The sequence below is a fragment of the Bacillus rossius genome, chromosome 12 (genome assembly GCF_032445375.1).
Source record: "Bacillus rossius redtenbacheri isolate Brsri chromosome 12, Brsri_v3, whole genome shotgun sequence".
In the NCBI taxonomy this organism is placed as follows: Eukaryota; Metazoa; Arthropoda; class Insecta; order Phasmatodea; family Bacillidae; genus Bacillus; species Bacillus rossius.
Window position 1 is genome coordinate 14,454,290 of NC_086339.1, and position 11,537 is coordinate 14,465,826.

The 11,537-nt window shown below is 38.4% G+C and overlaps 1 protein-coding gene across 1 annotated transcript; it reads left to right on the forward strand.

Moving 5' to 3' along the window:
• The first annotated feature begins 1,241 nt into the window (after nucleotides 1-1,241).
• LOC134537584 (beta-lactoglobulin-like) lies at nucleotides 1,242-10,942 on the forward strand. Its single transcript, XM_063378172.1, has 5 exons — nucleotides 1,242-3,588; nucleotides 4,765-4,892; nucleotides 6,396-6,481; nucleotides 7,497-7,574; nucleotides 10,623-10,942. Exons 1-5 carry the CDS (start codon nucleotides 3,487-3,489, stop codon nucleotides 10,766-10,768), a joined length of 540 nt encoding a protein of 179 aa, XP_063234242.1. The 5' UTR covers nucleotides 1,242-3,486; the 3' UTR covers nucleotides 10,769-10,942.
• The last annotated feature ends 595 nt before the right edge of the window (nucleotides 10,943-11,537 follow it).

The window sequence follows — 11,537 nt, forward strand, 5'->3', positions numbered from 1 at the left end:
CAAAGTTCAAGTTCAAGGTCAAAGTTCAAGGTCAAAGTTCAAGTCAAGGTCCAAGTTCAATGCCAACAGTTGAGGACAAAGGTATGGTGACCAGAAAATTATACTAACATGGTATCGGTTCACTCTAGCAGACGAAAACAAGATGGTGGTATCCAGCGGATGAGGCCAGATGGTGGACATGTCGTATTACCAGCTGATGATATATGTACCTTGTTATTGCTGGTGGTAGGTCAGTCTAGGTAGCTTTCATAGAGGAAGGATCGGCCGTTTACTCTCGCCGGGAATCGAACCAAGGACGTAAATCGATCTAATCAAACAGAATTCAAATAAGTTAAATTTTTGATGAATTTTGGAATTTTTTTCATTAAAATCGGATAATAAATAAGGATTTTCAAGATAGCGTCCAAATTTCAAGATGGCGGACATGACGTCATGCTCACTGGCGATATATATGCTTTGAAAAAAAAAGTGGTGGGAGTCAGTCTGTCAGCAGCTACCTCGGGGGAAGGATCGGTCGCCATTTTTATTTTTGGCCTTCGTCGGGTTCGAACCGAGGACTCCGAGCTCCGTATCGTAAAAGTACATTTTTTATAAAAAATTTATTTAAATTTTGTTATTTAAGTTTTTTTTTATATTTTAATTTTTTTTCATTAAAATCGGATAATAAATAAAGATTTTAAAGATGGCGACCGTAACGAAAATTGCAACGGTGACGTCATAATTCAAAATGGCGGAAAACAATGCCGGAATGCTCGAGAAAACAAAATGACTTCATCCAAAATGGCGGATACAAGATGGCTGCCGTGATCTACTTGTCCCGTTACGGTATGTCCCGTTAGGCTGTCTCCCGTTACGCTCATCAAAGATGGCCACCGTGACGTCAGAATCAGAGATGTGGCTCGGCTCCGGCTCCACACCCAGAACCCAGGGCCCGGTAATACATTCACATACTACTCACACTAATTTTTTTCAGTTGTTTTAACACTCACAAAACAAGCTTGTGCGTGAATGGTCTCCTTATTTTACGTGTACAATTTTTAGTATATTATCTATGTAATTGAAAATAAAGAGATGATATTACTAAAATTACAAAAAAATACGAAAAAAAATATAACCAAAACAAAAAAAACTTTAATTATTTTTAATACTAAATATTTAAATGAGTTAATGATTTTTACGTTAAATAAAGTATTTCACTGATTAAAAATACGTAAAATTTAATGTCTAAAAATGGTGAAATTTGATAATTTGAGACGTTCAAATGACATGTTGCACTTTTTGCGCAAGCTATCGAATTGATCCTACCGCGAACCTTCTTTAGATCCATGTTAAAAAAAAGAAGAGTGACCTTGGAAACTAAATTTTTACACTAGAATACAAGCTCTCCACGTGCCAAAGGCAAGCTGTTAGACGCGAGACGTCTTACGTAACTGAGAGGCCACTTCTCCGTGTAAGAAACTTCTAAGTCACAACCTCCTGAGCGCTCCCCACAGTTTTCCTTCTACGTCGGCAAACAACTAAGATTGCCATTGGGTTCGCGGTTGTATGCTACCAGACCATTTCGATAATTCGGTTGGCGCCTTGCAAAACTTTCAATAAATAAATATTTGAGTTGCTTTCGCAGTCGCTACACTAAAACCAAAGTGTGTCTCGTGTGTGGTTTTTTTCAAATGTTATTTTTTTCCCCCCAGTAGTATAACTTTGTTCATTTAAACGTCATCTAGATGCTGTTACCATCTTATACACTTTCTATGTTTGTTTTGCATTAAAACAAGATGTTCAGCTCCAACTTCAAAATTAAGAACTTTAGACAATAAGTCGAATAAATGATTTAATTTTTTTTTTCGCGGTAAACCTGTAGCCGAAATTTGTTGGTCGAATTCTAAGCAACGATGTATTAAATTTTAATACATTTTTAAAACTGAATAATATATATGTGTATACAGATACGTAAGTACCATTAGAGCATACGCCAATGTTTAGCCTACTCCTTTCGTTTTGCTCGGTGAGAGAGAAGGGGGGGTTTACAGGGAAATGAGGCTCCTGACATTAATATCGGCTCTGTCTGTAGAAAACTGAACGAAGCCAGGGTAGACCAGAAAATACCTGATGCACTTCTAGTGCTGCCCTTACATTTAGGAACTGAGAAAATTCGCGCGTTCATTGTCCTCTACGGTGGACTCACTAACTAGTTTCTTCTGCACACTCAGGAACTGTATGAAAACTTTTTTAATGAGGAAGAAAAAATACACAACGTTTATTTTTGTTAATTTAAAAATAATTTTTAATATAAATCAGCGGTACTGTGTTTATTGATGGTGACATTTTCTTGTCACACAATTTAAAGTAATGGTTTGAACTTGGTCATTTATAAAGTTTTTGTAATATTTTGATCACAATAAAAACTTGCTTTTACTGTAAATTTTCGCATAAAACAAGTTTTATTTTTGTATCTTCATACAACTTTGAATTTGTTTATATTTTAAATAGATATGTATATATTGGCAAAGAAATTGATTGTATAGTGTTTTACTTGACTGCAAATTTGTAATATATCTCAGCGAAATTGCCTAAGATCGATATCTCCTTGATTGAGAATTAACTATTGGTTCGCAGCCATCCAGCGGAATTGTGGGTCTAATCGCAGAAGCAACACAAATATGAAGGATTGTGAGTTTTAAGGCATCTGAGAAATGTGCTCACGTTTTTTCCCCTCTCATAGTCTTTATCTCTTAACAGCATATGCTGTATAGGCTACCTAAAAATGAAAATCTTCATTTGGTCGAAATATTTGAAATTTCATAACTGTTATGCAGAATATATATAACTGGAGTAATATTTGCAGACCTTGCATAAAAATAAATTCAAGTATCACCCATGGAGGTAAGAAAATAGGGAGTAGGCGAATGCCGTCTTTGCCCTGTTAATAAATAATGAAATATAATATCCCCTCTCCCCCCCTTCCCAAATCATCCGAAACCACACAAAATGGACAACAAAACCATATTTTTATAATGCACTTTACATCTAGTTCCTAACTGATTTGTTGGTTGGCATCTTTGTTTAACAATACTTACTTAATTTAACAATACTTAACTTCGTAATGTTATTTTTACGATTCTCCCGAGCGAATCGATTTAAAGGTTTAAAAAAAAAAAACTTCTAACATACGTTATATATATTTGTTAACCAATTGCTAACAAGAGCGACTTCAACCTTCGAACCGACACGCCAATCTTTGAGGCTTTCAGATATCCCGTAACTACTGTATGGCATGGGACACAGACGTCGTCGGTGTGTGTTTGTGTGTGTGCGAACACGTTCTAGCCTCCACCCATCACTTCCCCCCCACCACCCCGCGCCCGCCATGCGGGGCCAGAACGCCGACGGACCAATGGGCGCGCGAGTCCTTGGCGCGGGGAGCTTGTATATAAGGCGGGAGGCGCGACGCCCTAGACATAACCCTCCAAGAGGTATAAGCTCGAGATGACGTCCGTCGCGATCCTCGGAGGACTACTGCTGGTGGCCGTCGGCTGCTTCGCCGCCTGCCCCGACCCCCCGGCCTTCTCTGGTCTCGACATATCCAAGGTGAGCCTCCGACCAACCGTCGACTGCTTCCAGAAGTCCTCAGGACAGAACATTCCTTCAATTGCGATCTTTCTACTAACTGGGCTTGACAAATTCAGTAGCGAAGTCACTACAGATGGACTCACAGACGAACGCAGATCAGGGACCTCGATGAGGGAATGATTGGCAAAGGCCAAGGAGACATTCCAAGATTCGGCCTGGAGTGGTTCTTTGGGGAGGGGACAAACACGTACAACTAAAAAAGTCTCATAAATGTAGTATCATTTGGGGCTCTTCATCTCGCAAGACAAAAGCGACGCAGGCTCGTGGATTAATCTTCGACAAATCGCCCTATGGCGAGGATCCATACCGGAGTAGTTTCGGGGAAATCGTGCAGGAAAATATTAATAAATAGAGTGAGCTATTTTTTTTTTTAGTACTCGCCAGAGATGTGCAACTTCTAACCTATGTAACAAGTAAATTCGTATGTTCTAATGTTGCAAAAACATTTATAATACGACACTCGAATACGAAATTTAATGTAGTACTCTTAAATATAATGCTGAGCATGACCAATATGTACACGTAAATTGTGTTTCCAACTAAATTTCTTGACGCGAATCACACGTAGTTTCCGCACCCGCCGCCAGAATTAGCTGCTGGAAAATATGTCGACTATTGTATCATTCAGTTTGCAGGACGATATTTTAAACTATACAAGGAAACTATAAAAGCAAAAAAAAATCTTGAATAAATACTAAACCCCGGTCAATTTGCATAGCCAAATATTAACTATATAATAAAACGATAAAAACCAAAAAAGAATTGAATAAATACTACACCCCGGCTTTGGAAAACATATTTTCAAGAATTAATTTCATGAAAATACTGCCCATTTTTTTTTAAATTCACTTAACATTTAATACTATAAAGTTTCCCTTTGTCTTTGTGAACTTTGGTTCGCGCCATCCGCTACACAAGGCAGCGCCATTGTTGTTACACATTTGCGTTCCACGCGACTTCAGTTCCATCCACGGAATCACTCCTGCCAAATGCCGCATGCCGAGTGCTAAGATGCTGCACATCAGAAGGATGGCCGGGGTTTTGGGATTCCAGCCCGGATCCTCTGGTGGTCAGAGTCACGTGTCCCGCGACTGCCCGAAGAGCTTCCCTGACTCTCCCTGTTCGTGACCGCAGGTCGCCGGCAAATGGTACGGCTACAAGCTGCCCGCCGAGTTCCAGAACGTCTACAAGTGCGGCGACATGGATCTGAAACCCAAGGACGATGAGATCGTCGACTGGACCATCAAGGAGTACGACATTTCGTGAGTGTCTTTGGTTCGACCCCGCGCTATGCGCCAGAATAACTAACTCACACCGTTAGTGTTTAAGAGAGTTTAGATCTCACCATCATGCAGTTTCAAATATTCTGATAGCGCTTGCAATAAAGCTTCCATAGTCTATTTCTGGTTTGACGTGGCGTAGGACTTAGCTTTGGCTGCCAGTTGAAGTCAACACTTGTGAACTGGTCTGATAATCATGGTAGTTGCAGTCATCTCGTGAAATGTTAAGTTATTATCTCGCGGCGCTTACTGACTAGAGGCTGTTAGTAAAGATGTGGTTAGAATAAGGTATAGAAGTTCTGGTATCGATGCCTTGACATGTCAAAACGTAGGGATAATTAGTTCAAGATTATAATTATAGCAAATAGATAGAAAAAGTCAAGTTTCTAATCCATCTGAATTAATAGAGAATGATGGTTGCATATTATTAAACGATCTAAAAGTAGAGCGACTGAGTCTAATTAATTTTACATGGTCTAAAAGCATCAAGTTGGTATGTTAACAAAACCATCAATTAATTAAAAATTTATTCAGCAAACACTCGTTATACTTCTACGAACTTATTTCGCCGGTAACAACGAAACAAATAAATAAAGAAGGCATGAGTACAGCGTATTTTATCGATGACTCTACTATCTGTAATTATGTACAACTTTTAATTTTTTTTTATTTCGTGAATTTGTTACAATTTTCAACACTGAATTTTTGGTCTGCGGTGGATAAGTGGTTGCATAACCCACCTCCCACCAACGCGGAGAACTAATCAAAACTTTACAAGAGAGGGTAATTTCTTTGGTTGTTGCCACGAGTCGATGGTATTTTTCTAGGTGTACTCCCCTACCCTATTCCCCCGTGCATTCCATCAAGCGTTCCATTCTTATAGCATCACCCCTCGCTGCCTCTAATGACCCAGATGTGACTGGACTTTAAGCCTTAAATCACACTCTAACCTACAGAGTGTTTCCAGCCAGTGAATGTCCAACAATAAAAAATAGGTTCCCATCTGCCAGGTACTGATGAAAAGAAAATCATAAAGGGAAGCATTATTGGGAATGTATTGGCAACCACATCCAATTAGTTTGGACAATAAAAGTTTACGTTTCCATGCTTATTAGTACAATCTGCTGGACTTCTAGAGGATGCCGTTGATAAGTTGGCTTTTACATTCAAAAAATCATTTTAATGTTTACTGGATCATGCTTCAATCGTTCAGTGGTGATTGTCTTCATAGCAAGACAGTAATGATTACTGGAATAATAATAAAAATAAACTTATGTGCACTCAAATGAAATGGTTTTACCAGCTTGTATTGCGATGCAAAATCTTTTTATTCTACTAAATAATATATCCCAAGCAGGCCTTCTTAATACTAGTTTTAAAAAACTGGACAAGATGGCTGCTTTTTGTACAGGATGCAAGTGCTATTTTCTCTCTGGTGAACTTCGCGGGACGTAATTACAACCCAGTTGTGTGTTTTTGTTGCAGGAACTCCAAATGGAAGAATCTCAGAGGCTCCATACACAAGATTGGTGACGGCAAATACGAAGGTTTTCGCGTCGGATTCACAGGAAGTAAGATTTTTTTTTTGCTTTTTCTTCTTCTTTACAGCGCCTTGCACTCATGTTTTGTTCAGGAGAGTTAGTCACTAAGTTATATTTGGTATTACATTGTCGTAATTTTATTCACGGGATTGTAGAAATGCGTCTACGTTGTTAGAACGCATATTAATTTTATTCTATTGGGCATATAGACAAACACGCTGTGAAGTTTCTTTGTATTCGAGCCCACCCTTCCTCTGTAGCAAAGTATCTGCATTCTAAAAAATAAATCTGCTTTAATATTGACGCGTCACCTCGTATCATCCGGTTGAATGCATCGTGCTTTTGGTTAGCCTAGTAGTAAAAATATATTGAGCAACATCGCCCAAGAAAGCTTTTACTGATAAGTCTCAATTATTCTTTAAGAATCATCATACTAATAACAGTTTATGCTTTATCATTCTTATGTTAAATATTTTTCTAAATTTAAAAAAAGAATTCCTACTCCCTAAGCTTTAAGATTCAAATGCTGTTTGTTATTCAAATAATGCAAAAACAAAAAATACACATATATTAAATTTCTAAGTTGATATTTATTAATAATCTGTACAGATAATCAATAATTTTAATTACTATAATTTTTTTAAAAAAAATATAACTTCACTTTAATCTTAAAATGTGATGTTAAAGTATTTGTGTTTATTGAATATATGAATGAAGATAATATTTTATAAATGAGTTTCAAATATAAAAACCATATCATAAATTTGAAATGATGGTTTTAAAGTTAAGCTTGTTAAGTTAAAAAAAAAAACAACAAAATATTGATTTAGTATTATACACAGAAACTATTTAAAACAACGCTAATCAATAACATTCTACGGTTTCGCAGCAGTTTTAAATGTTTTCTATTTTTATTTTATTTAAATAAGCCGCCTGCTGATTGGTTCCAGAGCAGTGTTAGCTAGAATAATACATATGCTAACTACACTGAGATATTAGGCATCATGTGGTCTGACTGAAAGTGGTGGTGGTCTACTCGTTGCAGACGTGAAGTGGAGCATCTTGGGAACCGACTACAATAACTGGCTGGTCTACTGGCAGTGCCACGAGACCAACGAGAAACGTGAGTATTTTAAGACTCTGCAAGTCACGCAGAAACAAATAGATGTGTTCTGTAAAGATGTTGCTTTGACTGAAATTTTTATCAAGATCAAACAGATTTTGACAAAAAATCTATAATTATTTTTTGCTTTTAGTTGAAAATCATTTATAGTCAGTCAATAATGACTGGTAAATATTAATAACCAAGATATGGCTCTCATTTTTGTAGGGATGTTTTCACTGGTTGAGATTTTCTCCAATTGTATTTATTTCACAACATGTTATTCTTTAAAGACGTTTACATATAAATTGTTTGCCGCTCTGTTGCTTAAGAGGTCTCGGTGTTCTAGAAGTCAGAGCAATCACTTCGTTCACTAAGGAGATCCGAGTTTGATTCTTGGTGGGAATTAGATCCTGTTCTTCCTCTGTACTTTCCCGATACGGGAAACTGAAAAGCTCACGAGTCCAAAAACGATTCACTCCGTAAATTCTCCACTTGCAAGGTTTCATTTCGAGTCACAAACGCCATCGGTTCATGAAACTGCCTTCAAATTTAACGTGGTTTAAAAACGATGTTCGAGAACAGTACTGCAATTATGAGGTTTGGTGGGTGATCGTATTTTCACACCATTAATTGTTAATTCCTACGAGTGTTTCGCCAGACAAGAAATGCAAATTACTTTTTGTTGTTATTTTTTCCCCTAAGCATATTGTATAAAGTAAAAATATTGTAAAAATTCAGGGGATTATTCTTTATTTGAAAATTTGTCCTGCTTACTACCTTAAAGACCCCTCACTACAGGTGCATCTTCTGATTGTTGGGTCATTCATAAATATTTAAGTTTATGGCCTCAGTTTCGAAATATTTCTTCCTTAAATAACAGAAGAAAACAAAATTCCAACTTTTTTGGGTGAAGCAAGAAATTTAAACGCTACTTGCAAACGGACACCACTAAGAATCCTTGTCTAGTTTGAAACACGCCAAAAATCGGCGCTACGTCTGGCGAACAAAGGCAGCTCCATGCACATCTCTTTGTTTTTGTTATGTTGCTCGTTTCGCCAACAGGTGATGACGTCAAATGTGGGAGCGCGCGCTGAGCTACTCTTGGACGTGGGAGGAAATCGAACCTATCGAGAAGTAGCGACGGCGAAACGTTGGATAGGCGTTAGCGGAGGTTCGGAATTCTGTTCGGGCCACCAAGATCTTGGTTATCTATTGGTTTCCACGGAATTCTCTGCAGGCAATTGTTGGGTGGTTTCTTAACCATTCCTTACCTAGCTCCCCCGACTGGGAAGGTGTTTATCTGTCTCTTTAACGAGCTCGTTGCACACGGTACATAAAAGCAAAGTAAACAACTAAGTTGATTTAAAAAAAACTCTAATCTTATTTAGCTGAAACAACATTTAAGATTTAACATTAAAAATTTAATCATGATATTATTTTATTCAACGTGGCGTCGAATAGGTATATGTAGGTAAATATTTTCCTGTGTGTTTACAGAATGACGAATGTTGCGCTATCTCTACATGTCAGTGTTAAGCAAAGTTTGACAAAATTGTAATGCATTTGTTTATGTTGTCATTATCTCTTTTCATGGCTATAAATTATAACATGAAGTATTAAAGGATAGTTGCAATATTATAGTGTGTAGTTGGGCACACCTCCCAATTTTCGCGGAAGTTAATACAAACTGATAAATCACGGGTGTCCGCCATCTTTACGAGATTTCCGAGTCATCAACATATGACACCACCATGTTTAGGGAGATATTTCCGCTCCATTTATAAAATAAATCCTACCTTACCAAAGGACATGCACCGTAAGCTAAGATGTTTAGACATTAAATAATTAATAATGGCCTTCTTTCTGTCGGGTGATCTCGGGAACCTGCGGACAACCGAAGTCACGACAGCTGCAATGGGACTCGAACCTAGGAATTCCCGGATGCGAGTCCAATGTTTAACCTTTGTGCCATCTCAGCTTTATGAGGAAAGTCCAATAAATACATGTGCGGAGTTTGTGGTGGTGATTACAGCCTAGTGATAGAATATATTTAATTAAAGAAGAGATAGGAGCTAATATACGCCATATTGGTTTCAGCATTTATTTTGAAATAAAATATATTTTTTTAATCGATCAGTATTAAATATTTATTGTCGTTGAAGTAGAGATCAACTTTGAGGAGATTTTAGTAAATATTGACTTCAGGCATTCCACTTCGACTAGTTCTGTTCTTTAAAAGAGAGAAGTTTAAAAAGCGAAAGGAAAGTATATTAAATTGTTTTGTCCTAGAAACAGTTTGAAAGCATGATGGCGTATTTCAATCCTATCTCTCCCCCCTTTTCACGACCAAACCTCAGACCGGCGGTCGCATTAAACCTCGTAGGTTCTTAAAATATCGTTCAAAAAATTCAAATTGTACCAAGGATCCTTACAGAGTCTCCGAAACAGTCTTTCGTGGAAGAGTGAGACTCTCGCGTGTCCTTTGAGGGCTTTGTGGCATTATCTTTTATTATGAAATGTACCTAACGATAACGTTATTGCTTAGCCAGGCAGCTTCTGTTTACGACATTTAATGTTAATTTTTCATTTTCCTATTATTTTTCTATTATTAACTTAGATGTGCAAAAAAATGAAATTTGCATGAAAATAGCAAGGGTGGGGGAAGTCACGTATTCATTATTGCATGGTAACTGTGTGAAGCTGTTTATTTTCATTTAGCTAATTGATGCCCCATAATGGTTTGACGTCCAAAACATTGGTGGAAGTGTAGTGTTTTGCATTGTGGAAAAAAACAAAAAAAATATTCTTAGTGAAAGTGGCTGTTGAATATGACGGAGATTCTAATTCATATTTACTAACCATAATCAGCACCATTTCAGCAATGTTTTGGGTTGAGACAATGTGGCGATGTCAAGGTTAAAATTTTGACAACTATGTCACAACATGCCGCACCCTGATAATTCCTTACTCCATGGGGAAAAAAATTTAAAAAAAAAAGACTACCGAAAGAAAATGGAAGAAGTAATCCTTTGTTGATCAGCTCGTTGTTGTTTTGCCCTCCCGCAGAATGGGCTTTCCTGATGTCTCGCACCAAGTCGCTGAGCCCAGACGCCGTGCAGGCCGCCGACAAGGCGCTGCCCCCCGGCTCCTACGTCATCACCGAGCAGTCGGACTGCCCCGGGTACACGCTGGCCAACACCTTCCTGAACTGAGGCGCGAGGACGCCAGCCGCCCACCGGCCTGCGTGCGCCCCGGAACCCTCGCGGATGAAGAGCGTCTCGAGACACCGGCTGTGATCGCCGGCCCCCCTCTCTACTCCAGCCATGCACCTCTGTGAGCACATTGTCGGAGATAATAAAAACTTATTATTATTTTATTTTACCTTACACCATTCTGTACGACTTATTTCTCTACCTCGATGACCCGCCTGTCACCTCCAGCGTCCCTTGCTCCAGGATCGTCTCTGACCCGAGCGCAGGGCAGATACAGCGTTCAGAAAAAAAGTAATTGAAACTATAAAATATTTTGTTTAAGGGGAAAACAATATTTCTCTGTCACCAAATTCTTTTATTCAAAATATTTCATTTAATTATTGGTTGAAAATTAAAGAATTTTTTTTTTTTAAAAAATGATAAACACACTACTTTATACAGGATGTGTCAAAATTCATGTTACTATGCTTAAGGGTAGAAAGCTCTTATTATTTGCAACCATTTTTGCCAATAAACAATTTGCCGGAAACGCGTAGTTAAGCCCCTGTAGCCCCAGAAAGAGTCAGCGTAGGCAACCCGTTGGGCTTTGTGCGAGACAGACGATGCTGTGGTGAATTACGTGTTTACGACACCGGGCAGCGCTCGAGAGGACTGTACGATGTCGAATTCTGACCCCCACCCCTTTTTACTTCCGTTGGTGGCGCACTCACCTCTTTTCTTCCATTCGTGCCGTGCCATAGCACTGCGCAGCGTGAAATCGCAGTGTCGC

Excerpts from the sequence above, each read along its gene's own strand:
- LOC134537584 (XM_063378172.1), top strand. The coding sequence starts at position 3,487 with ATGACGTCCGTCGCGATCCTCGGAGGACTACTGCTGGTGGCCGTCGGC. Across the intron at positions 3,589-4,764 it reads CTGGTCTCGACATATCCAAG|GTCGCCGGCAAATGGTACGG; the intron begins GTGAGCCTCCGA and ends TCGTGACCGCAG. Across the intron at positions 7,575-10,622 it reads CCACGAGACCAACGAGAAAC|AATGGGCTTTCCTGATGTCT; the intron begins GTGAGTATTTTA and ends GCCCTCCCGCAG.